Source organism: Amblyomma mixtum, chromosome 3 (assembly GCF_055824585.1).
Source record: "Amblyomma mixtum isolate Tamu chromosome 3, ASM5582458v1, whole genome shotgun sequence".
Lineage (NCBI taxonomy): Eukaryota > Metazoa > Arthropoda > Arachnida > Ixodida > Ixodidae > Amblyomma > Amblyomma mixtum.
Genome location: NC_143014.1, coordinates 342,488,682 through 342,516,178, shown reverse-complemented (window position 1 = coordinate 342,516,178; position 27,497 = coordinate 342,488,682). Strand labels below are relative to the sequence as shown.

General features: G+C 47.9%; 1 protein-coding gene across 1 annotated transcript in view; it reads left to right on the top strand.

Annotated features, from left to right (window-relative positions):
• The window catches only part of LOC149356165 (uncharacterized), a 29,113-nt gene extending 2,171 nt beyond the window's left edge, over window positions 1-26,942 (top strand). The window contains 4 exon segments of the mRNA XM_089576266.1: window positions 8,671-8,838; window positions 20,652-21,054; window positions 23,721-23,844; window positions 26,913-26,942. Coding sequence (XP_089432392.1) covers window positions 8,671-8,838; window positions 20,652-21,054; window positions 23,721-23,844; window positions 26,913-26,942 — 725 coding nt within the window.
• The last annotated feature ends 555 nt before the right edge of the window (window positions 26,943-27,497 follow it).

Genomic DNA, 27,497 nt, shown 5'->3' with positions numbered 1-27,497 from the left:
GCACAACGCTAAGGGGGGGACGCATGATGGCGTCATCGAAAGCATCCGAACATTTCCAACGCATAAACGCCTGCTTTGAAGGAAAAAAAACCTACGCGACCGAAGTCCAAACCCGCCGAACGTTGTTTGGCAGCGTCCAACGCGGCCCGGCAGGGTGTGGCTGACGGCAGCAGTAATTTGAAATCATTTTTTCCGTGACATCACACTGGACTTCCCCGCAAGCCTTTGTTGCTTTGAGGAGAAGTGCAAAATTTAATCGTCGATTACGTCCTTATTTTAAATGGTAGTGCAAAAAACTTAGCATGCTTTACCTACAGCCTGTATAGATTTAAATTTTTGAGTATCGCGAAATTCTCAAGAAGTGGCGCAGTTGCCCTTTAACGTGCACTGAAATCTCGCAGCACACGGTGCCTTTTGCGTTTCGCCTCCATCGAAACGTGGCCGCCGGGGCCGAGTTCGAACCCGGGTACACCGGATAAGTAACCGAGCGCCTTAACCACTGAGCAACCGCAGTGGGTGGTGCAGCATTTACTTTTGTAGGCGCTCATTGTCTTAGACAGCAAGTTCTAAATAAAACTCCTTACGATGGGTCTGTAGGGCAGTAAAGAAAAAAAATGGCTTAATGACTGTGGAGCTCGGCTTATAATTCCAAAAATACATAACCAGGGTGCTCTGTCGCACGTCGAAAATCCCCAGCTGGTCTGGAGCCCCACTACACCGTCTGTCATATAGCCCCAATGTCTACTAGACACGTTAAACCCGAGATATTACTACTAGTATTAACAAAACAAGGATGTATAAATTTGGTGCAGCTTCTTTTTTTTTTATAGAATCCGCATATTTTTGTTTGCGCGCGACGGAAATAAGCAACGAAAGGCGGGTTCTTGGCAACGGTGGCGATGTATTTAAGAAAAAAATTGGCATGGATCCGGCTAGCGTAACTTAAAGATGGCCGCCAGATCAGTACCAATGTTGCCAGACTGCATGCGTCCGAAAGTGCAGACGAGTTTGACGACCACAGTGTTGCTCTCAGCGACCGCGCGGCGTCCACCCCCACTTCCTCCTCTCCACCTTCCTCCTCATATACCATGTTAGAGACTACGTAATGGGCGCGCCCGCTCCCTCCTTTCCCTTTCAGATACCCCGTTGGGCCATGTTGGGCGCGCTCGCTCCCTTTGAGATACCGTGTTGGTCGCTACATAATGGGCGCGCCTGGCTCCGGCCCCCTTTCAGATACCGCATTGGGCGCACTCGCTCTCTCCGTCCCCTTTGAGATATCGTGTCGTACTCTACGTAATGGGCGCGCCCGGCTCACGGCCGTGTCCGGCTGGCGTTGCATAATTCTACAACGCTTCCGACCGCCTTGGGAGCTCAGAATTTCGGCTCAACTGCTCTGCCACGACTGAAACACTGCCTATTCGCGGCCAGTACAGTCGGCATGCATAAGTGTCCGGCTGGCGTTGCATAATTCTAGAACGCTTCCATGCATGCCGACTATGCCGAAGCGTTCTATGCAACGCCAGCCGGATACTGGCCGCGAATAGCAGTGTTTCAGTCGTGGCCGAGCAGTTGAGCCGAAATTCTGAGCGACCAAGGCGGTCGGAAGCGTTCTAGAATTATGCAACGCCAGCCGGACACGTATGCATGCCGACTGTACTGGCCGCGCATAGGCAGTGTTTAAGTCGTGGCAAAGCAGTTGAGCCGAAATTCTGAGCTCCCAAGGCGGTCGGAAGCGTTCTAGAATTATGCAACGCCAGCCGGACACGTATGCATGCCGACTGTACTGGCCGCGCATAGGCGTGTTTAAGTCGTGGCAACGCATTTGAGCCGAAATTCTGAGCTCCCAAGGCGGTCGGAAGCGTTCTAGAATTATGCAACGCCAGCCGGACACGTATGCATGCCGACTGTACTGGCCGCGCATAGGCAGTGTTTAAGTCGTGGCAAAGCAGTTGAGCCGAAATTCTGAGCTCCCAAGGCGGTCGGAAGCGTTCTAGAATTATGCAACGCCAGCCGGACACGTATGCATGCCGACTGTACTGGCCGCGCATAGGCAGTGTTTAAGTCGTGGCAAAGCAGTTGAGCCGAAATTCTGAGCTCCCAAGGCGGTCGGAAGCGTTCTAGAATTATGCAACGCCAGCCGGACAAGTATGCATGCCGACTGTACTGGCCGCGCATAGGCAGTGTTTAAGTCGTGGCAAAGCAGTTGAGCCGAAATTCTGAGCTCCCAAGGCGGTCGGAAGCGTTCTAGAATTATGCAACGCCAGCCGGACACGTATGCATGCCGACTGTACTGGCCGCGCATAGGCAGTGTTTAAGTCGTGGCAAAGCAGTTGAGCCGAAATTCTGAGCTCCCAAGGCGGTCGGAAGCGTTCTAGAATTATGCAACGCCAGCCGGACACGGCCGTGAGTCGGGCGCGCCCATTACGTAGCGTACAACACGATATCTCAAAGGGGACGGAGAGAGCGAGCGCGCCCAGCGCGGTATCTGAAAGGGGGTCGGGAGTCAGGCGCGCCCATTACGTAGCGAACAACACGGTATATGAGGAGGAAGGTGGAGAGGAGGAAGTGGGGGTGGACGCCGCGCGGTCGCTGAGAGCAACACTGTGGTCGTCAAACTCGTCTGCACTTTCGGACGCATGCAGTCTGGCAACATTGGTACTGAACTGGCGGCCATCTTTAAGTTACGCCAGCCGGATCCATGCCAATAAATTAAATACCGATTACGCAAATGGGCAATGCGGAAATACATACGCTCGCTGGCATGCGATAGTGATTACGCCCATAGAGATGCTACTGCGATGAAATGTAACTACGATGAAGTGATTTCGTTATGCCGATTCGCTGAAACCGTTCTGCTTCTAAGAAAAAATTGCTGCCAGTCGCCAGCGTGTGGCTCCATCTGCTGTTCTCGCACTGCTCGATCTTGAATTCTCTGTCTGGCGACTTATATCTACTTCTCGCAGTCATATTTCCCGTTCTTAGTGTCTGACACGACAGGCATATGATTGTTAGCGTTTTTTTTTCGTGGAACGCTTGGGTGACTGAATACGTTGAGCCTTCACAACAATCTGCCTCGGCTATACCGGGTACAGGTGGGTGATGGGGGGTGGGGAGATGGGTGAAAGTTTTTGAAGGTGCACTTTTACCAGTGAATACCCTGATGTGCACCCACGTGAGTGTGCATCAAGGATGGAGACTGCACGCACGCAGCGCGGTTATTTTTAGGAAAGCAGGCTATACTGCTTACGCAGTAAAAAGAAGAACTAAAAGAGTATGCATAGTCGAACCTCTGACTCCGAGCGGGATTCGTACTAATGGCGGCGCAACAGAAAACTCTGTTTGCAGGTGCTTTAGGCTATTTGGCTATCTTGTAGGCTTCTTTTTATGGTTGTTGCATGGAATATTTGGAACCTCTCTGACCCTCCTCATGCCTTACTTGACCGCTTCGAATTCAGCGATCTCGGCATAAGGCCTCATGCCACCATAACTCCCTGCCTCCGCCCGCGCATGAAAATTCCAGACGGTGCACAGGCCATGAAAGGGGAACGAGTCAGGAGGTTGAACTTGCGCAGCATATTCCTCCTGCGTTCAAGTGCACTGCTGTCTGAACAGTGACCTCGTGGAACGCAGCGGTTCTGCGTCCTATGAACACGAAGAGTTCGCGCGGAATTCCCGAGTTTTTCATCGCAGACATAAATGTTATAACGAAATGTATGATTTCAATGGGTTTTTTAAGAGACTGCTTAAGTATGTCCCAAAAGAATACAGCATCATGACAAAAATGTCATTTTATTGCTGAAATTGCTTCTCGTTGCTCGCACAGGTAGAAATGCACTGACCACAGCACAAACGCCCCTTTGGCGCGGAGGTACAGTGGTGAGCAGCCTTGTCTAGAGAGCTCGGGCGGTGCACTTCCTTGCATACAAATCCAGATTTTGTGGCAGCCTCTAGGGTCCAGCTGGAACGATTGCACGGAAGTAGCGCCAGATAGCCTCGTAAACAAAGCAGGCATGAAAACTTTGCCCTGTAATGAGGGGCTGCTCTCTAATTTCGGTTTTTGTTACCAAGTGCGCACTGCTCAAGCGCTCTAGACAAGGCTGCTCACCACTGTACGTCCTAACATGTAAGGTGCATGTCTGAAGGGTGAAAAAGGTTTTTGCGGCCGATTGAAACTACAGTCGAGGCCACTTATAATGAACCTGACGGTCACGTGGGTTCCATTCGTTATATCTGATGTTCGTAGCAAGTGGATTCTTCTTACAACAGCCAAAAATACTAAGGCCGCTAAAAGTGGCAATTATTTCTTACAACACTCCGTTATGCGTGCCTACTTGTGCAAAGCAGAGCCTGCCGCGGCTGTTTACAGGCTATCTAGGGCGGTCATTTAATCATCGTCGAGACCTTGCTGCCAACTATCAAATTTAGGGAGGGGTATAACTAATCGTGGTTGAAGTATACACGGGAACTGGTGGCAGGTTGGCCACATAAATGAGATTGCTGGCAGTAGGGAAAGCTCGCACTTGGTGTTCAACGTCTCCGTCAGAGCAGGCGCTTCTGCGATTTTGTGGTCTGCAGGAACGTAGTTATCCGAGGAAACATTCGGTCGGCTATGGATCAACGAATCGTTGCCAGAAATCTGCAAGCATCTGGTCACGCGTGTTTTCGAGATTCTTCTGCCGTTACTATGCTTATGCAACGACGAAGTAGTGCAGCGCTTGTAGCACAGAATGGGTCCGTTGCACTGTGCGCTATATAACAATGCCTGCACATGGCAGCGCTGCAAAACATGGAGACGACTGGGCAGGCTATGCATACCACGTGACTGGCATGGCCAGCAAGGATTTCAGAATTATCTAATCGCTGCTGTTAGTTGATACGCGACCATGGTCAGTAGCTTCGCTTTTGACGATGCCCCTTTCTCACGCGCACCGCGCTTCTTCTACTCGACATGCTTTGCCGAGCCGGCGAACGCGTAGGCAATGATTGCCCTCGTTGGCCATCGACGCGGGCTTGGCCGGCGGTTACTTACTATTTCAATAGAGAATTATAACATATCGTTACCGTGTTTACTTTAGCGTTTACAGTGTTACCGGAGGACGGCTTTCCGATTAGCGCTGCGCACAGCAGTACCGCTTTTTACTTCCAGTTCTGGGTTGACATGTTCTTTCCGAGGCGGTGTCGTCAAGGTTGAGAGGCGCTATTTCATCTGCGTGCTGAGCGGAAGGACGACCTCTACAACCCCGTGGTAGTTCACCAAGCCACCTCGTTCGCTATAACCAAGTGGTGTGGCCAGAGTTGTTCGCTGTGTCTGCGACGAATTTCCGTTGCCCTTATGCATATTTTCACAGTAGCACCACACCCGCTCGTAATAAGCGAGCGTTCGTTATATCTGTGGCCATTAAAGTGGGCTCCACTTTACATCCCTGACTTCGCTGTAATACACTAGTATCAAGAAAGTCTAAGTAAGGCTGTAGATGTATGGGTAGAGGAAGTAATGACCGATCGCAACATTTGTCATCTGCCTTGTGGAGAGGCCGTACAGGTAAGTAAAAGCCAGTGCTCCCACGAGGCTCTCGTTGGATGGGGGAAGGGCGGTGGAGGGATTCTCGAACATTTTCTTACCATGTAGTAAAGGAGGAGGGGATGGCTAGTCGGTTTCGGGTTGACGCTAAGGTATCTGTCTGTATGTATACGTGCCGATACATGACAGTTTCATTTCTCAGTAGTGCGCGGGAACGTAGAAGGCGAGTGCGGCAGGAATTTTGGGGCCCCGTAAGTACACTGCATACGAAAAAGTCCCAACTGACTAAAGCTTCAAGGGAGACCTATTACTCGCGCTACGGGGTCTCCCTAACTGCTCAAGCAGGAGGGTCTTGTAGATGCAAAATCCATCGGCTTTTCGTCCTACACCTCATAAGGTGTATTATAGCGTACATACATAGCCGATTTTCAATAATTTCGAGTTCATTTCATTTTGCTGCTCTTACCATAAATTGGTATTTTTGCTGCGGACAATAAAAAAAATTGGTAAAGTGAGAACATCTCGCATTAAACAATTTTTTCCTGCTCAAGTAACGCAGTGAACACAACAAAAGGAAGCCGGGAGACTACACGAGCGCTGACTAACAACTGGTTATTTTATTGTGGGAAAAGTATATAAAGGCGCAGGACACAGGAGACAACCCCAAAAAACAGAACAAACGTGAAAACTTAAAAACCATACTGCGCATGCACATCACAGTCGAGTCGTGACGTATTTTTCAACGAAATTCGAAGAGTATCTTTCATAGTAGATGGCACTCCCCTATCTCCTGGACCTCACACAATGCCACGAAAGCCTGACTCCTTATGGACCAAATTGATAGATGGTGAAGCAGCCCACTCATCTGCTTCCTTCCTGATCCCATTGGCCTCGACCATTTGCCTACAAATGCAAACAGGGTTATTAAACAGGACACTTGTCTTATCTACTGGAGGGAGCAATCGTTGCACTCGCTCCGATGGAAAGCCAAGTTTTACGACACCGCTAATTTTTTCACCCATCTTTGATGTTCGCACAAATGCTCATTGCTTCCCCACTTAGAAAGACAAGTCTCCTGTTTAATCACCCTGATTGAATTTGTAGGGAGACGGTGGAGCCTTTTATGATCAGGAAGGATGCAGATGAACGTGTTGCTTCACCATACATCAATTTCGTAGATAAGGAGCCAGGCTTTCTTGGCAACTGTGTGAGGTCCAGGACAAGGGAGTGCCGTCTACTGTGTATTATAGTCTTCGAATTTCGTTGAAAAAGATTTCATGACTCGACTATAATGTGCATGCGCAGTATGGTTTTTTAGTTTTAATCTTTGCTCTTCTGTTTTTTGGATTGTTGACTGTGTCCTGCGCCTTCATATAATTTTCCGAGAATGTAATAACCAGTTGTTAGTCAGCGTCTGTGTCGTCTCCAGACTTTCCTTTTCTCCTGTTTACTGCGGTGCTTAAGCAACCGTTACAAACTAGCCTAGTTTTATGTTCTCGTAAACAAATCTTTGCATTTTTTTATTTTGTATAGAGATGTGCAAGAAAAAAGAAAACGCCTAGCAAGGTTGACTGAAACCCATCTGCGTTCTAATTTTTTTTTGTCCTGAACCCGTTTGAACCGGTTCGAGACGGTCCGAACCGGTTCGAACCGGAACAGAATGGCCCTCTGGAGCCGAACCCAGAACTGAACCCGAAAGGCGTGAACCCGAACCGAACCCGAAAAAATGCCGGTTCGACAGTCTGGTTGAAACCGAAACAGCATGAGAGAAAAATTTTATTATCAATTATTTAGCGGTCTTAGGCTGATACGACATGGTGATTCATTCATAGCAGTGTCTTCCGCGTCATTATAGAGAACAAAACATCCCACCAAAATGTGTAGTCTATACGGCTTTAACACTTTTGCGTGAAAAAAAACAACATAAAAGAAAGAGAAAGGGAGCCTGGACCATCAACGCTTTGCCAGGCTTACCTCCAGTTGAGAGAAATGAAATGGAGCTAAATGCACCAGCGAAAAAAAGGAAAATCAGAGGAGAAAAATAAAAAACAAAACCAAAAAGAAGAAACAAAAGGCACATCATAATCAAAGTCACAGGCAAACAGACAAAGCAGAGTGTACAAGGCACGACGCGAAAAAAAAACATGAGAAAACCAGTCACATTATACACAAGATCTCAGTAACAATCACAAAGCACAGTGAGCAGGCCAGGACGGAAATCAGGGAAGTAAAAACAAGATCAAAACAAAACAAGTCAAAACCAAAGTCACAACGCAGTCAAGGTCACATCCAGAGCACAGTGTACAAGCCACGACGGAAGACGCCGATGCTATGAGCGCGTTTTCGGTGCGATGGGATGGCGATGGGTCGGCAGGGCGAGACCGTCGACTCCTCGCGTTGCGGCAGCCTGTTCCCAGACAATACTCGGCGTCATTTTAAGCTGCTCGATGTTTTCTGCCAACTTTGAGGCCCTCGCATGAAAGCTTACAGACGGTTACAATCGTGAATATCTACTTCTCTATAGTGCGTGGATGGCGATCTTCTCAGCAGAGCAACTGGAGGAACACAGTGCTCCTGTTTGGAGCGGTCAGCGCAGAATATACCTGCCCGCAGGGTGGTGGGCAACCTGTCCACGAAACCCGATTTTACGAAGTTCTCAATCTAAGGAACAAATTTTGAATCCCTGACAAGCATGAACCCCAAAAAACGAAACAACGACCACTAAACACGATTTAACGAAGCTTTCTCTGCAGAAACGAGCAAAATAAAGAGCTTACTTCTCACCTTATTTGTCCACGATGTCTCGCAGCCTGTTGGCAGCGTGCCAGCAGTAACATCTAGGCGCACAAGTCACGCCCCCGATGTCGATGACATCACTGCAAGCTGCGTCGCTGCATGGTGGCGCTTCCCACCTTGGCTGCGAATCCGTTTTCCCAGATGCAACTTTAACGCACAAGCGATTCAGGCGGGAAGGCGCAGGTAGCTTTTGGCTGCCGCTACGTTACGATTCTACATTTCAAAAGGTGTAAAAATGCCTTTCTCGATTTTACGAATTTGCCGATTTAACGGAATAATTCGTAGCAGCTCTTCGCTTCGTTAAATCAGGTTTTAGCTGCAAACGTTCTAATATGTAGCTCGTCCGTAAATCTGCTCGTTTGATGACGCAGGATTTTTTGAACGGCCGCAAGACGGGAGTGCTGCAGAGGGCGCCGCTGTTCCCGAGCAGAATCTGCAGACGCCCAGTGCCCGCGCGATTCGGGGTTGCGGTGATCCTGGAAAGCGAGAGGCTGCCTGCCTGCAGATGGAAGAGAATCCGGGTGAATATATGCATGCGCATACATGTTCCTTTCCTTACAGTTCCAGTAGCAACGTGCGGACATCCGAGGTGAACTCAAATTATCTCTGCCCCCTCCCCTCTCCCTCTCGACCAGGGGCGTAGTCAAAAGGGGGAACCCCCCCCCCCCCCCCCCTGAAATTTTTTCAAACTGACACCGACCGCAGCATGGCCCCAGTACATATCGCGACTTCTGCTACCATAGTTTTGCTCTGCCTGGATCGTCTGTCTTTCCGTGTGTAAAGTTTACTATCTGTGATTGCGCAATATGTTTGCCATGTTTGGCGCATTATATAGAGTGACTTTTGCTTAGTTACGTAGATTTAATGGAGACGTATACGTGTATTTAAATATCTTGTTGCGAGGTTTTGTGTATACATAGAGTGACCCTGTTTCCAGTGGCACTTTTTTGTCCGTTGTATTTTGCACATTTTCTCATTTATACATGTGCTCTCTCTTGCGACTAAAATTTCGGTCCAATTAGTCGCAATACATGACCGGTGACAGCTGCTGCTGCGCAGTGCACGAAGGACAGCATTATTGAGATCTTTCCCTGGCCGTTGCATATGTGCAAAAATGTGGAGGTTTTTGAATGACAGAGAGAGATTAAAATATTTGTCCTCTACTTGCTCATGTCATGGCCTCTACGTTTTTCATAGCAGCTGCATGCACTGCTTTCCTGGTTTCGGACTGATATAGTTCTACACCGTGTGATATTTTCTAGACTTATTAAATGCGCAAAAACATGGAAGCATTGGTATCAGTTATTTCTGCCACGATTTTTAAGATATTTGATCCCTTCACCAATTCTATGAAGAGGCTGCGCTGCAACGCTAGCCCCCCGCCCCCCTTAGCAGGACAACGCTATCCAATTATTGTTCGCAGCAAAAAAAAAAAAGATTCTCTGTCTCTTTCTGGGTATGTCAACGCTCCACCGGACGAAAAAGACCCATTCATGACTGAGAGACCTCAATTCGAAAAATTTTCCGCCACGTGTGGGATACAGCGTACTCCCTGTTGTCCTCCCCCAGTCAGCGGCGAACATCACAAGGCGATCCGCGTGCGCCACCAGGGAGCGGTGGAGGACACACCCGCCTAGAGTTACTGTATATGCTACCAAAGGTAGCAGAGTTGCGCGTAGGTCCGCCATCTTGCCTGTCAAGCAACCGAAGTTATGCGGCGAAGCCGCACTCCGTTTCTGCAGGCGACATGCCTGGCGCATCACCGATCGACCATGGGCGCTTTTCCGAGGTTCTTAAACCACTTTTTCGATGGATCGCAAACAAAAAGCATCTAAAAAGCTGACCGCGTAACCTAGTCAAAAAATATAGCCAAAAAAAAACGGTGCTGTTTCTAGCGCGCGCCGTGAGCTGCGGCAGCATGCGATTCCCACAATCACCTTCCCCGAACTATTTACCTGATAACCTAAGGGCAGACTTAGTATTCTAAATACGCCGTGCAAATGCAGCATTCATTCATCTTTGCGGCAACATTTATTCACCGGACCTGCGTTAAAAAACCTGTTTATAGTCTCCTTTACTAAATACGAAACCCTGCAAAAAGTTATGAGCCGGAACTATAAAACGTTACCATCTGAAGTAAACAATCAGATGCCTAAACATGTTTCCCTCGATTAAAAATTGTTTGCCATTCAGGATAAGCCAACAGGGATAAATACGCAACGCAGAGCTCTATTTTAGCGTTTCAACAGTGTACACGAAAAAGCGCAGAGCCGCAAGTCAAGCCTGTTTTCGGTAAAGAAACCTCCATGCAACTTTTAGCAAAAAAAAAGGCGACACCCCACAGCAGCGAACGTAAACAGCCGTTGGATAGTAGATCCGGTTCGAACTTAGCCGGCTGCCAATCCAGTTCGCTGCCGGCCTACGTCATCAGCGCACGTGTTTCTGGTCTGATGGGCAAAACATGCACCGTACCGAGGAGGCTCTCACAGGGAGAAGAAAGGCTGCAGGGTGTCCCGAATCGGGGAACAGAGGCGGCGGGGGAGCCCTCGACACCGGTAAAACCGGTTCAGAACCGAAAGTGGAGGATTTTGCCCATCGAGCGTCGTCTTCTCCGCAGTACACGGTTGCTTGGACACCACGTGATGGCGCTCTACCAATGGAGTCGCGAGCGGCGTTTATCAAACAGACGCGCAACTCTGCTACCTTTGGTGGCATATACAGTAACTTTACACCCGCCTCTCCTCCCCCTTTTCCTGGATGCCACCGCGGTGGCCGCCCACGTAAGGAGAAAGGGAGCAAACACTGCCCAAGGGAGAGCGAACGATTGCCACCCGAGCATCAATCGGGAGGCATCTCTATTTACCCTTCTTTTCCCCCTCCTATCTGCACGCCGGCACATTTTTTTTATTTTCTTAACAAAACTGCAGCTCTTTGAGTGTACGACTAGAGTTACTGTATATGCTACCAAGGGTAGCAGAGTTGCGCGTCTGTTATTAAAACGCCGCTCGCGACTCCATTGGTAGAGCGCCATCACGTGGTGTCCAAGCAACCGTGAACTGCGGAGAAGGCGGCGCTCGGGACACTTCTGAAGTAAAGCCCCTGGAAATTTTTAAAGTAACGACAACCTTTGCAGAACGCCGCCTCTCCGCTCCGGCGGACGCAGTTGTTGCTGCGACGCGCGTCTTTTCTTTCCTTTTTCTCTTTCCTCTGATCTCTTACCTCTCCTCTATCTGCACGTGGCAGCGGTGGTGGCTTGGCTCGAGCCAGTAGGCAGGCCCGTGCAATTTCCTTTTCATCCTTCTCTCAGTCACAACAACACAACACTGCGCTTTTGCTTGCTGTGAAGAACAGCGGCTTTTGTTTTGCTCGGAACGTGTGTCAGTCACCTAACTTCAAGCCGTCTATCTGTGCGGCGTGACGGGCTGCTGCGCCTTCGGGTGCGAGAACCGTCACGACAGTGGAAAGCGGTTCTTCGCGATCCCATCATCGAAAACCGACGCGGGCCGGAGGAAGGTTTGGTTACACAGAATTGGCCGCGCGAATTTTAACGCAACGCCATAGACCAGACTTTGCGAGGTCAGTGACGTGCTTTCAATAGCTGCTGAGTTTTCCTTTTTTTTTTCAAGCTACGCTGTGCAGTGGTTTGTTCGCAATCGAGCGTATGGCCGCAGTAAGCTCTACATAAGGGCGCTTGCCTTGAGCGCATCGTGATTGCTCGCACGCAAACGTGTAACTGACGCGAGGCACACGTCTAAGTGTAGAGTGACGTTCCTTAAATTTGAACGCATGCCGCAGTTAGACATACATGCGTACTCTATAAGCGCGGATCAAACTGCGCTCTGACATGGTGAAGCGCACGCGTGGGCGCGTGCGTGCTTGTATATTATATATAGATATATTACAGAAAAAGACAAAAATAGAATTATCGCGCCGATATGCATCGTCAAGGCACCGTAGGCACCGTTGGTGGAAACACCAGCTAGCGCACGCTGGCTTGCGTTTACTCTCGAAATATGACCAGTAGCTGTGGGTATGTGTGATAGTGCCCATCGTAAGTGGGTCGCGCGTTTCCTGTCACATACTTTGTAGCATCACTTCCGCGTTCTCGCTTCCCCTTGACGCCTAACTAGTTAGGAGGAGGCTACGAATACGAGCAAATCTGTGATAACCTCTTTTATTAATGCTAAAACGTTTTATTTTTTTTTGTTAACATTGCCCACAGTGAGGCCTCCATTATCTCCAATTTTTAAAAGTTTTGTAGCCACATTTTTTTTAAATGAGATCCGTATAACAAAAGGCTTCGGCTTTACCGATGTGCATTTAGTACTCGGGCTGTTTTCGAGCCTTAGACGGGCATGTCTACCTCGCGGGCCGGGCCGGGGTTCGGGCCTGTATCGAAAAAATCGGGCTGGGCTGGGGCGGGTAACGAAAAAGGTTGACGGACTCGGGACGCGTGAATAATTAAGGCCGGTGCAGTACTCTAATAGCAACGATACGAATATGGAAGATTATCGGACAGATGTGTTAAAAAGCGAGCTAGGTTTTGCTGCTCACTAAATGACTGATGCCGATGAAGCATTTACGTAGAGCTTTATTACCCTTTGCTGGCAGGTGAAGGATATTTGCGAGGTAGGTTTTCTCTTTACTTAGTAACTATTCCAAAGAAAATTTTAATGCGGGAGTCTATATCGTTACAGTTCATGCACGCGAGAGAACATTAGGGGAGGTACAGATAAGTACACACGTAGCGTGGCCTTCATACCGTATTTCGAGCACTCCCTCAAGCGTCTTACCTGGTCCGCGATACACTGCAGCGACCAAAACCTAAAGCCACTAGGAGAGCGGATGAACTACGGGCATTTAGAATGCCTTCACTTGCAGGTGTCTTGTCGAATGTCAAACCTGCGCATCCGTTGTAGCACGTCCAGCGTTCCGGCGGGGGCGGTCTTTCTGTTTGCACACTCCTCTTCACCAAAACAGATCACCGCAAATTCATTATACGGCCTCGTGATTCACGGTGACGTTCAATGCATGCCCCACTCTCGATATCAAACTTGGCATGCCGCGTAAAGCCCGGCGCACCCATACACGGTGCGCGTGCGGCTCTACCAAAACAATCCATCTATGCGTGCTCATTTTTGCCTTTAGACGATTCAGTGAAGCATGCAAATGTTTCTCCTAAGTCACCGATGTATTTATGCAGCGGAACGCACGAAGAACTCGGCAAGTACGGGAATCCAGCGCAACCAAAGGGGCGTTAGTTCCTTCGGAGCGGGCTAGAGGTCGCCACCGCAGTCACATCAAATCACAAAGAAAACAAAAGTCGTTCGCCCGGCGCGCGGGGGAGGAGGAGAGAAGAGGGAGGGCGTCGTGTCGCTACTTTAGTTTTTTTAGGGGCTTTATTCTGAAGCGAAGAGTTTCACTTCGCTAGTCAACACCGCGCTTCGCGTGAGCCGGCCTATGTCCATAGAGTAATATAGAAGTAAAGAGCGGACACTCCCGTAGGCCCCAGCGGCCGACTTTTGTGCACAGCGCACCTAGCGGACCCGGGGAAACGCACTGGCCTCAGAGATGATAGGCTTAAACAGGAATCTTGGAGGCTTTACTGTCAAAACCTGGTGGTGGGCATCTGCCCTTGACGCAGCTTTGTTGCCTCTTTGGAAGTGCTTAGGAAGAGCCGCCGCCGCCGCCTTTAAGGCCGACAGCTGCAGCTTCTTGTTGGACAGTTCACGGGGTGGAAGAAACAACCGTCGCAGCACCACAGCAGTACACAAAACGGACGTGCCCACGAAGCTTGCAGACGCCGCAAAAAAATACAGCCGCTCACACCGTCGGTCCGTCGCACACTGCCGCCTGGGCGTGCTTGCCCGTTGGCTTGACGCACTTAAAAGACGCCGCTGTTGCTGACGTAACTGCGACCGTAGGCGCGCAGCGCACGTCACTGCAAGCCAAGATATGCCAAGACCATACTCTTTTTCTTTTTTTATTTGCACGTTCAGTGCCATCTGGCGGAAACGGGGAAGCGCCGAACTCGGCCGCGAAAGGGCCCGAGTGTCCGCTCTTTACTTTTATGTTACTCTATGCTATGTCGAAGCACGAGTGACGTCACGCACGGTGCAGGCTACTGCGCATGTGGCTTTTTGATGCGCGCCGCCGCTTCTCCTCCTCGCCACCGTTTGACGTTTCACCGCGGCCGTGCGCAGAGAGGGTGTCGGCGCAGTGCACATTTGAAAGGAGGAGTATATAAGGCGCACTTGCCCATAGAACAGGCGCACGCTGCCGCGCACTATGCGTCGTTTGACGTTCGCCGCAAGCGCGTGTTTATCGTGGAGGTCGGCTATATAACCGCTTGCCAGAGATTACGCGTGCGCATTCAACATGGAAGGAGAAGAGAGTGACACTACCGATACGGAAGTGCTAAGCATCACCGCAGCTTTTCGCTTCCAGATATCCAGGCTTAACCTTAGCTAAGCCCCAGGCAATTTTTTTTTTTGTAATTCCCGACGTCCCGCTGCAGCAAACTGGATTGACAGCCGGCCAAGTTCGAAGTGTATCCACTATCCAACCGCTGTTTACGTTCGCTGCTGTTCACGCGCGTAGCTCTCGCGTTTTTTTTTGTTTTTTTTGCTACAAGTTCCATTGAGGTTTTTTTACCGAACACAGGCTGGACTTGCGGCTCTGCGCTTTTTCGTGTACGCTGTTTAAACGCTAGAACAGAGCTCTGCAGGTGCCTCTTCTGAGCACCCAAACCACAAACGACCCATTGGCGCCGCATCGCGTACCGATCAGCCATCGTACACCTGCGTCTTCACAGTAAGCTATGTATGAGCAGAGCGAATGACTCAAGCCTGTTTCACATGCAAGCGAAAATGCTAGCGAATCCTGTCGCCGCGGCGGAAAAACCTGTTTTGCGTCGTCGCTGCGACGAGCGGCGAGGTTTCAACAAGTTGGAAATTTTCGCTGCGACTCGTCGCTCAATCGCTCAGTCGCTTGCATGTGAACCGGCCTTCACACGTAGGGAAACGAGAAGACACACAAAAAAACGTCCACTGGCCACAAAATTGACGACTGCAGGCATTCAAACACCGACCAGTGCACAAAGCTGCGCGCTGGAAAGATATCTGTGGTAGGAAGGCAAGACAGAGACGGAACGAGCGCTCTGGCTGCCGTGCCGCCGGCAACAATTGAGCAGCCACCGAGCCTCCGTCGAGCGTCCGCGGTCCCACCAATTTGGTAACCCTTCGACCGGGGACAGGTGCACATCTCAAAGTAGCTACCTCACGCCGGACACTCTGCTGGAGAGTGAATGGCGCATCAGAAAGCTCAGCGAACTTCACACTGCCCTTAAGTTATCAGGTAAACAGTTCGGGGAAGGCGACTGTGGGAATCGGCTGCCCCCGCACTTCACGGCGCCCGCTAGAAAGGGGAGCACTTTTTCTTGACTATATTTTATGCGTAGCATATTGCAATCACTCAGTTCAGCCCTTGGGCGCGGCCGGGCAGCCACCAAACCACGTGACGTGACGTCCCATGGTTTGGTGACGTCACGTCACGTGGTGACGTGACGTCACCAAACCACGTGAAAAACAACAAAAAAACAAAGAAAAAGAAACAAAAAAAGAAAAGAAAAACAAAAAAGGGCTAAGCATGGTGGCGGTTGCCACCGCCCCGTTTCGAAGGGGGCGCTCCTATCCATCCCTCCATCCATCCATACGTCACGGAGGAAAAGCTGCTGAGAAAATCGAGTGCCGCCAAGCAATACCTCGCGCAAAAAGACCGCGCAATATGCAACGCATTCTTGGCCTAACCAAGCTAAGCCTGGGCATCTTTTTTTTGACTGGGTTACGCAGTCAGCTGTTTCGATGCTCTTGCTTTGTTTGCGATCAAGCGAAAAAGTGGTTTACAAACATCGGAAAAGCGCCCACGGTCGATCGATGATGTGCTAGGCATGTCGCCTGCAGAAACGGAGTGTGGCTTCGCCGCATAACTTCGGTTGCTTCACAGGCAAGATGGCGGACCTACGCTCGACTCTGCTATCTTTGGTAGCATATACAGTAACTCTATGTAGGACGCGAAAGCGCTGGAGCTTCTTCACACGTGATGTCGCACATCAGGAAGCGCAAAAACGGCGAACAGCACGTGACGAGCGCGGAATTTCGGCGCGCCGTAAGAACAGAAGTAACACGCGGACGGATTCGAGGGAAGCGCGCATTGGTCTCAGAGCCTTGCCGCAGCGCCAATTAAGACGCCTTCGATAAATAAACGAACAAAAAAAAATTACCGCCACAACTCAATCGTTCTAAACGGCGCGTGACTGACTTACAAGCGCATCCGATAGCCGCCGCCGCTCCGGCCTGGCGACGAAGCACGAAGCTCCGAAAACGAAACTAAGCAGCCAGGCTCTCTCAGTCTATCGCCGGGTGCCTGCCGGTCGTCAAAACACTTGCAGTTTCGAAAATACGCAGTTCAAAGCACGAATATTTGGCCGATCGGTTTGTCGAGCATGCCATACCGCGACAAGACACCACTTCAGGAACCCGTCCATATTGACCGATGCCAGTCCCTCGGCGTACGAATAAACGAGCTCCGGAGGTCACATAGTCACGGACGGCGGGCCGGACTCAGGCCGCAGTCCGGATTATCTGAATTAACGTGGGTTGAGGAGTAGGAAAAAAATAGAGATCACTGCGGGGACCCGCATTGGGAGAATGCGGAAGCACTGACGCCTCCTCGGCACTCGTCGCCTCTCTTTTCTTTGCTAACTTGTGTTTGTTAATTTAACTACTTGAGTAGCGTAATTATCTTATGCTTTAATAAGACATAGATTTATTTACTCTGATTATACCTTCTTTTATCTCAATCAACCATATTGGTTTGCAAATTAGGCGCCATGGTTGCTTTCCCATACACTTACTATATCTCCGTCCAGCCTAGTCAACCGTCCACTGTTTCTTGTTGATAATTAATTACCTAATTTATTTATTCAATGAAACTTTTTGTTCGTATATTTATCACTCATCAAACACATTTCAATTCATTTCAAACTTTATTTTCACTCCTTTGCCTGCTTTTCCACTATTTTTCTGTCCACGGCTGTTTTCCCGTCCGCTCACTATATCGACGTCCGCTCTATTTCGACATTTTTGCCTCAAATAACTAACTAATCATCCTATCGACAATCTCTTTTGCGCAGCATCCTCACACCGTCCTATATCGATCACAACCATTCCTTTGACGCTACCTCTTCTGCATTAGAATGTCACACATGCTGTGTGCACGACCCGGCCGACATAGCCTAGAAATTTCTTTCGCATTAATAAGCGTTTATACAGTTGGGCCGAATTAACGATGTCTTACTGTACAATGCTTTAGCTCCTGGTGCTAATTTCGCAGAAGGTATATATTCCTCTCTCACGGTGGCGCAAGGTACCGCCGGCAACAGTGTTTTTTTTTGACATAATTTCAAGCGATCTTTGCAAATTGTGTTTAATTTGCACAAAATATGAGGCAATATTCGTAAAATTATAATGTGGGTCCAAATTTTTGCATTTTACTGAAAATTCATAAGAGCTGGCAGGTATGCAAGTTTATCTTAAGCAGAAGCAGGTGAACACGTCATACAAAAGATAAACGTTATTTTGAGATAAACGTACTGCAGGATCACTACTGCAGGATCATTGATCTAACAAAAATAGCGCATCAAGCACAGCTTGAAAAGCACCAATATATATAGTGGGAGTATAGATTATGGAGCAATAGGTATCTGAAGACAAAGAAGCTATAATAAGAAAATAACCAGCCTCGAAAACCATGCACATTTCAATATGCAGAGCTGTCCTATAGATACAGCATAAGCGAAAAAATAGTTGCGTGATACTAAAACCTGCAGAGAAAGTGATTACAAAGCACATCAGCAGGCACACAAGAGATTAAAAAGACAACTGATTTACAAGTGCATGCATGAATGGAACATTCAGTAGCGTCGACGCCTAGCGCATTCCAGTAATGTGCTATCCAGGGGAAAAAAAGGGGTTCTTGGGTATGTTGGTTTTACATGAAAAATCTCTAACCTTTCTGCTGTGGAATGATCAGGTCTTATGCACAATTGTACATTGAATGCACAAGCTTCTGTCTATCCCTGTTTTATTATTGTACCGCAAATAAAAATTTTATTCCCTCATGGTATCGACTTGTTTCCATTTTTTCCAAGTTAGCAGACTGCAAAAGACAGGTGGGGGACTCCTACAAGCCTTAACAGTTGCAAAAAAAACTTACAGATTTGTGCTGAACATTTGCTAGTTACGCTATGTCCTTCAGCTTAAAAGTGCCCCATACAATGGTAGCATATTCTAATATTGATCTAATGTACGTTTTTTATGGTAACAATTTTAATTTGGGCAGAGACTTCCCAGGGTTCTTCAAAGATATCGAGGCATCAGGATTGCGTAATTTTTAATATTATCTATATGCTGATTGCAACTAAGATGACCACTGGAACTTAATTCTTGGTGCTGCGACTAGATATCTGAAGCTTAGGGACTGTTCTGAGTTTGCATTGATGGTCATTTGCCTCATAAAACACCAAGTTTGTATTTTAGTGAGTGACGTTTCTAATGTTTCTCGGTGATCTAAAGTAGATATCTTGTGGAAGACTGTGCAATCATCTGCAAAAAGCCACATTTTTAGAGGTATGTCAGCAGTGATGTCATTAATGATAACCAGAAACAGGACCGGACCCAGGACTCAACCCTGTGCCCGATTCTACTGGAGTAAATCTTGAATGCACATTGTTGATGTTAATGGTATGGTATCTATAAAAGTTATGCTTTAATCCATGCAAATATGGAGTCATTTTAAAGGAGTGTAAACATGAAATTTCTGTTTGCATGTTTTCTTCTTTCAAATGATGCATTAGACATTGATATACATGGAGCACCCAGTTCTATTTGCCTACGACCTCTAAATAATGTACAATTGAATTTATTCTTGCTGCTGTTTCGATTTCATCAATCAAATCACAGCTGTGATGTGTAGTTGATGTTTATGTCGCATGAGGCATGCAAAAACCAGAGCAGTATAACTACAGATGCATTTTTTATGTCATTCCAGCTATTGAAGCAGGCTGCCTAGAGTTGTAGTGAATTAAAACCACGCATAAACGATTATATTGCAGTTCTTTTCACGTCTCACGTGAACTACACATCAGCTATATGTCATAGACATTGTATTGTTGATGAAGCCAAAACAGCACCAAAAAAAAAATTCAATCATAAAATATTTAGCAGTCCCTAGTGAACACTATGTGGTGAATTATGTAAATTTTAATGCATCATTTGAACGAAGAAAAATGCAACTAATAATTGGCGTTTATAATCCTTTAAAGATTGCCTTTAGGAAATAGATTCTTTTGGAATATGTGATCAAAGGCTTTCACAAAGTCCAGGAAGCAAGGTCATGGACTGTTTCTAAGAGTTGCGTTACAGTTGACAGGCCTCGGCGGAAACTGTGTTGCTCGCTGCTGATATGGTCATGTTCAATAAAGACTGAAATATGTTGATATAAGTTCAAGCATTTTGGTGACGTGCCCTCTGGTGTTCTTATAGTTATGTTTTAACATTAACATAACATTTTTGAACACAGCATCACCATTTTGTATAATTTCATGTTTACGATGCAAGGTATAACATTGTTAATTTTGACATAATTTTATAACATTATTCTATGCTCGCTGCTATCTGGTGTGTGCTCCGTGTTCAGTTGCACTGAAGCCGGTCGAGGCTCAACCTACGGCATGTTTGCGGGCTCTCTCCTAGCGGCAATGTGCAGCATTTGAGAGGTGCTTCAAAGTGTTTTGGCGGCGCCTTACGACTATGCGTCCCACCCGATGGCAATGGACAATGGTTGCTTGAAGCACGAGGCTTGGGTGGTGGAGGGTGCTTCCAGAGGTCCGTCACATGACCACCCGAGAGTGTGCACCCCGCCCCCAAGATGAAGGTGGTAACATTGGTAGCACCTGGCTATGTGCAGGGGCGGTCACCTGATCTCTGACATCACGGTTGCGTTCAATCGAGCAAAGTCCCAGATACAGGTCTGGCAGTACACCTCACTTCTGACGCTGTTAATGTTCTGACTGTTAGAGACATAACCTTTTCAGTGTGTAATGTGTAGTGTGTACAATGCCCATCTGAATCATCTTCCCATCAACACCTCAAGAATTAACTATTTAAATGACAGCACCTCAAATAAAAAGCACGCCATTCCGAATGACTGATTTGTAATATTCATGACCGATATATAGACGCCATTCTTTACCTGAATCATTGATACCTTGCAGGTGAGCAGCACACGGTCGAGATGGGCGCAAAGGGCAGTTCTCCAGAACAAGCAACATATTTGCCGAAACCTATCGGCAGTGGCAGGCCGAAGGCCACTTTGCCAAGACGACAGCATCATAAGAACCATGGTGACCAGAGGCCTGGCGAGCTGAACCATGGTGACCAAAAGCAACAAGAGCAGGGCCTGAGCGAGACACACCCTTTCACCCGCACTCACGTGCTACGTGACCCGCTGAACAACGCCGTGGTGTGCCTCATCCCGCGCGAGCATCACTACGAGATCTGCGGTGCTACTGGTGACAACAGCCACACGCGCTCCTACTGCCCCCAAAGGCCGAAGGACACATACAACATGGGCCTTCTCAAGAACACACCGCGCAATAGCACTGGCAAGAGCTCCATGTAGAATGCTCTTGGCAGTGTATGCCTGGGCAAACGCTGCTTAATTTTACCGTTACAGCAACAAAGACGCTGTGATATGCCAATATTAGCTGATTAGCTGTAAATCCTAGGCTATGCACCTTCATTATAAGATCTCGTTCAGGTGCCAGTTTTTTCAAGTTAGTTCAGCTTCAGAACTATCGCATTGCTTGGATAATTCAACACTTATTGGTTGATTTCACTACAGTTGGTTCCCCCACGCTAAAATCTTTAGTTAAATTCTAGGTAAAACCAGCAGAGTACCATACTGCCCGTAATCAGAAGTGCACATTAGCTGAATCATAAGGTAGTAGAATAAGGTCTACACAAAATAGTCTAACACACTGCCATTAAAGTTGCTGCAAGAACAGTACTTTTGGCTGGGTCGTTGCTTTTTTGCATTATTTGATTAGCCAGAAACTGCAGGGAAGCTTAGGGGCATAAGTGGACACTGCAAAGGCATGTATTTCTTGCATCATGTAAAGCCATTTAAGCCTACCACATAGCTTGTCAACCTTGTAAGTGCATGACCTTTTTACACTAGTGTGTCAGCTGATGTCAGAAATTAAAAGCCTTTCTGAAATACATTTCACCAACTTGGAGGGGTAGCACTAATAACATAATGCTACTTCCATGACTATTGGTAGGAAAAGTCAACTGCTCCAGCTGATGTTAGTGCACTACCTTAGATATATCTAAGGTATGCTGAGAAAAGAAAAAAAATGTGCCACACATGATGATTAGCTAGTGTTTTGTAGGTCTTGGCTGGCACAGAACGAGTTTTCTAAATTTACATGATGTGAAGACAGTGCTACAAGAAAACCCTGTCTGATTAGATGCTCTTCATGATAACAAGGCTATTCTTTGATGTTTTTGAGCTCCGTCAATTACTCCGCAAGCAAGTCATATCAGCTCCATGATAACAAAATTGTGTGGGCAAATGGTACAGCACAGTGTATTTATTAGGCGAGTTCATTGCCACAGTTTTACTTTTCAGAACTTAGATCATCATGTAGGAAAAGAGCTTCACTCCTGCGACTGCACTCTAGTCCTACTTTTGTGCTCACTTGCATTTGTTTGTTCCATTTTTTGTGTGCGTATTAGACATTTCAACGACCCCATTTTCTACGTGTTCAGACTATCTCCTTTTTCCATCACACTATTCTTGGACCACTTAGAGCAAAAGTAGGAGGCCCTACCACCCTCTCCCTCCCCCAATAAACTGTGTTTTCACCCACATTATAACTGTACCAAAACAAATCAATACAAAGCAAACACGAATAGTGCCAACAGTTCAAATGCAGCTCAAAATGAATCGTAGTTGATTCAAGTGTGCCTCCATAAAATTCGGCTTCGATGTACATAACGTCGATTCTCAAACTGCCTTTCAGATGTTCCTAGATGTGTTCAGATTGAATAAAAGCTGCAGAAGAGGAAAAAATAAAAAGAGGTGAAGTCATTCTTTAAACTGTTTTTGTTATACTCTCACCAAGTTCACCCACAGGCAGCAGGCTGACTAGCACGCTTGGTACCACCGCTGACCCTTGTCAAATAATTTACCCATTGGCGCTTGCGAAAATGGACAGGCAGTGTTCACATGCTGAAACACATGCGACGACGGAACACGCACATACGTCTCTCGACACTGGAAGCACACGCATCACACCTTGGGAAAAACCCCGATAACACACACATAGAGCAACCACAGAGCACAAAAAAATCTAGTACAATGACTATCCAGAATAGGCAGATTTTACGGGTGCATACTAGAGGGAGATCAGACAGCGGAAGTTCCCGAGGAACAAGATGGGATGTTAGCAAGATGAAAACTTTTACCTGAGCGTGGCAATGGAAATGAACATTTACGTACATGAGTAAAGCTAACAAAATCGGAGCTTAAGGGAAGAGTTGTGCAAGCCACCGATTACAAATTTGTGCAAAAATCACTGTGGGTCATGTTGCAACGTTCCAAGATGCACCCAGGAGGTGGCAAAATGTTTTTTAGGAGTCAGCCTGGCCAGCTACTGGCAGATTTCTGCAGCTAACACAGCATTGCACATTTTACGCAGAGCAAGCTCGAGCTTAATGCACTGATATGGATTCATCGATAGGCAACAGCTTATAACACTCTATACTTTGTCTCATTAAAGCCATGCAGTGCGCTGGAAACAAGAAGTGGTGTTTATCAATTATAGGCTCAACGCACAAACCCCTTCACAGACTGGAAGAGTCCAAAGCACAACAGTTTGTGATTGGCTAGTTCGTCGCCTGATTGGCCATCAGCAACCAGCTCAACAATCGTGGCAACAAACTATACAAAGCTATACTACAACAAGGAAGCTGGGTAACTGTGAGGTGCTCTTGAGTAGGAACAACTTGTACTAAGCCCGGTAAACGGGAACTAACTCGTTTCCGCAGTGCTGCATGGCTTTAGCAATGCTCAGTTTTAATGCTGTAGCTCTCAACTAAGGATATCCTCTCACGGCCAGTTCATGTTGCTTTAGTCAGGTCACGACAGGGCCCCTGACGTTCCTTATTCGGAGCTCCAAGTTTTGAGAGCTCGGACAAGGCTTGGAAACAGTTTGTGGAATGGAGACACTTATGAGACAAATATTTAGTTTTCTTGTTAAGTTAAGCCCACTTTGCAGCATCTGCCATGCACAGCATCAGCGGTACTTCGAGAATAACTGTTCTTGGCCACGAAGAAATATCCACGGGTGCAAGCCGCCAACTTGCAGACCTGTGCAATAGGCTTGTTAAAACAGCAGACGCGTGAAAGCCACCCCTTACGAAAATGGCAGATATGGGCCGGATATATTTTATATGTGGCTGTATATACTCACATATGGGATCATATACAGTTATATAGGTCCATATATGATCGTAAATACGGCCAGATGTGACCATGGGAAGCCTGATATGCCGCATATACTGCTATATAAAGGGTGTCCCAGCTAAATGTAACCAAGATTGTAAAAAAGAGGATGTTCTCTAGCCCAGTGAGACCAACTGAGGGTTGTTGACAGTCGCGTGTCCTAGTCCGCGGTAGTTTTTCATTATACAAAAGTAATTAATTAGCAGATACTAATTAGATAACTTTTTAATTATTGCCTTCAGGAAGAAAGTGTCAATGCAGGAGTTGTAGATCCCATAGAAAAATGACCATTTGCCGTGTTTGTAACCAGGCACCGCTGATACAGCTTCATTTATTTGCCTTAAAAGAAAGCTCGCGAGCCGCCGCGGTGGCTCAGCGGTTATGGTGCTCGGCTGCTGACTCGGCTGCTGCTGCGGGTTCGATCCCGGCCGCGGCGGCTGGAATTTCTTTGGAGGAGAAATTCTAGAGGCCCGTGTACTGTGCGATGTCAGTGCACGTTAAAGAACCCCAGGTGGTCGAAATTTCCGGAGCCCTCCACTACGGCGTCTCTCATAGCCTTAGTCGCTTTGGGACGTTAAACCCCATAAACCAAACCAAACCAGAAAGCTCGGGAAATACAAAAGGAACCACGTGATAGGGAACCAGTTTCAGCGCTCCCAAATGACCGGTAAAGCAACGACATCCGCTTACGTTTGCAACGCTGTCCCGTACAGGGTTCGGCGTTTTGAGGCAGTGGCGAGATATGCGCCAGGAACTGCTTATGCGTCGTGGAAAGTAAGCGGGCGCTGCTTTTCAAGCAAGTGAAGCGCGGCTCGCATGGAACGCTTTTTCACGCGGAGCCTCGCCTCGAGTGATAGGTATGTGGCCGTGCCGCCGAACTTGCACTGTCACGCGCTGAAGAAGCGGTCGCCCCCCTTTCAGCCAATCGCATGGCGGCTTGGCGCTCAGCCGTATAAGTTGGCGAGTCATCATCGCTTGACAATGAAATTGGCGACATCATTGGTAAGTACGCAGGACTTGGGCTACACCATGAAATATTGGTTGCAGTTGGAGCCATTTTTTTGCTTATTAACTCATTCAGGCTCTTTCAAAGCGCAATTTCCTGTAGCGAAAAGAAGCTCCAAGCGTTGCATTAACTTACAGCATAGCAAGAGCTCCAAAAATTGTCTAAATGTGCTCTAATATACCTGGCTTAGACGCAACCATTTCTTAACTGGAGAACTGTAGTTTCCTCCTACTTTCACTTGTTCTGTAGCGTGCAAGAAACTATCGGGACACGACCGCAGGTGCACCTGCAATGCCCGCAACGCTTGTCCAAGCACTCGCAAACGTCCTACGCGCGAATTCACTTCCTTCAACATTACGAAGTGAACGCTCCTTGTTGCGTGAACAATGCATGGTGGCAAGGAGTGGCATATTCGGTGTAACCTCCCAGAGCTGCGCGTTGGCGGCAAGACACAATGTATACTGGAGGCATCCGGAATAACGTTGGCCACGGCGTCTTTTTGCACGCGCTCACCTCCCGCAGTAAACGGGCATTCACTTCACCTGCACCAAAATGCCGACTCCCCGGACGGCATTTTATTATGCGACCTTCTCCTCAGCAGGCTCACGCAACTGATTAGGGACACAGAGTTTGCCACGGTGCAGGTATCAAAGTTTTGTCCATTTTTCACGCACTGGCATCTTTACTGAGGTGCGGATCCTTTCATATTCGCCCCTAGCCGAAATAAGTCTAATACCCCTTTCTTCACGTCAAGTCTGACTTCGCACTGAACCTTTAATACAATGACTTGAACTATGAGGTGCGGGGGTGTAAAGTGCCGCCCACGGCTGGTGACTAGGAATAGCATAGAATAAAAGCACTACATTACTGTGGCTACACCCTTTCATGTTTCAGGCAATAATTCGCAAAAAAAGGCGTGGTGTCCTGAGTGGCCTTCATCACGCAACCATGACTGCTGCTTCTCACACGTGATGTTCAAGTGGTCATTGCATTGTGAAGGATATAAATCAATAAAAGAAATAAATATTAACACACACGAGCACACATTCATGCGGTCCTTGTGGAAGCCGATGTGAAGAAAAAAAGAATGCATAGAAGAAAGAGTTCTTAGCGAGCTTCTGCAGCGCCTGTGGGTCGGTGAAGGGCATAAGTGGCATGCATCGGGCGTCCACTGTCTTTAATGTTCTCCAGTGAGCTGGGTGAGTCGATGCTGAAGCACATCAGGATGATGTCCGTGTCCTGGTAGGACAGACACCGCAACCTGTCGCAGCCATCTAGCCCCGCTCTGTCCACCAGCCCAACCGCTCAACCCTCGACCTCGATGCTGATGACGTTCTTTCTAAGGACTCTACGCGCGTAGACACCTGGGAGGTGATGCTTCCTCAAAACTATAAGGAGGCACGTTTTCCCGCAGGCACCCTTCAGAATATTAATGTTTTGTCCCGGATCGCCGACATCGGTGGCCATTTTTACTGCAAAAGAGAGCAGTTCGGCGACTGGCGGGGCCTCGGGACTCTGCTCTTCTTGCCACAAGGACGAGGGGACAACGAGGAAGCGTGTATTCTGAGCATGACCCTCCTTCATGGTGGCAGCGAAGGTGACAGTGTCACAGGGCAGATTATTCTGGGAGAGAAGGGGAGCAGAGCTTTCGTCCGGGTGCTGCTGACATAATTTAAGGAGGTTGTAGCGGCGCTCGGGTTTGAGGCTGATCTTGCGAAGCGACGGACGCGGTTCGAGCAAACCGATAAGCTCTTCGCAGGAGTCTGGAATGAGGCTTGGTCTGTCGACCGCGACTGCCTGCAAGGTGTTGCCTTCCAGGGCGTGGACCACTGCGCTGACCTCACTAGATTCCACGATGACTTCCGGAAGAAACCCCTGAGTCAAAAACGTACGAAGAAAGGGAAGGACAAAACAATAAGCACTAGGCCTAATCAACCCTTCTGACAATGTCCGTTTTAGAGGCCAGCTGAATATTGCTCACTCGAGTGAATTTTATCCTACTTAGTTGCAAAGTTTCCGGCGTCCCACTGTTTCAGCTATTTCAGCGTATGACCTAAATCGAGAAATGTACAGGTGCACGGCGCCTATTTACCTCACTTGTCGCAGGTATGTAAGTGGATGCGAAACACCTGGTTTTAGCTAGGCCCTCTGGCATCGAGTACACTTGTACGTCTGATTTTTACTGTGCAATGTCAACACCTTTTCCTGCAGTCCATTCGGAACTTACAATCGGGGCACCGCCAAGGTGTGCTCTCGTTAAGCTTCATAAAATTGTTGCTTTTTTGATTTTTTTAGTTTTTAGCGGCTTTCAAAATGACGTACAGCTGCTCGAAACGGTAGGTTATTCCACATGTCTGTTAGAATCTGCAGCAAACTTTCTTAAGAAAAGGCTCCGCTACGCTTGTGCCATATAAATAGAAAAATAGAAAAAACTGCACTGCTGCAACGCATACATATATTGTCCCATAACCTAACAAGGGTGGGACTACATGCTATGTGATCTATGTGTTGCCTGCTATGCGTTCTCTGCGGTCGGGAGGCCGT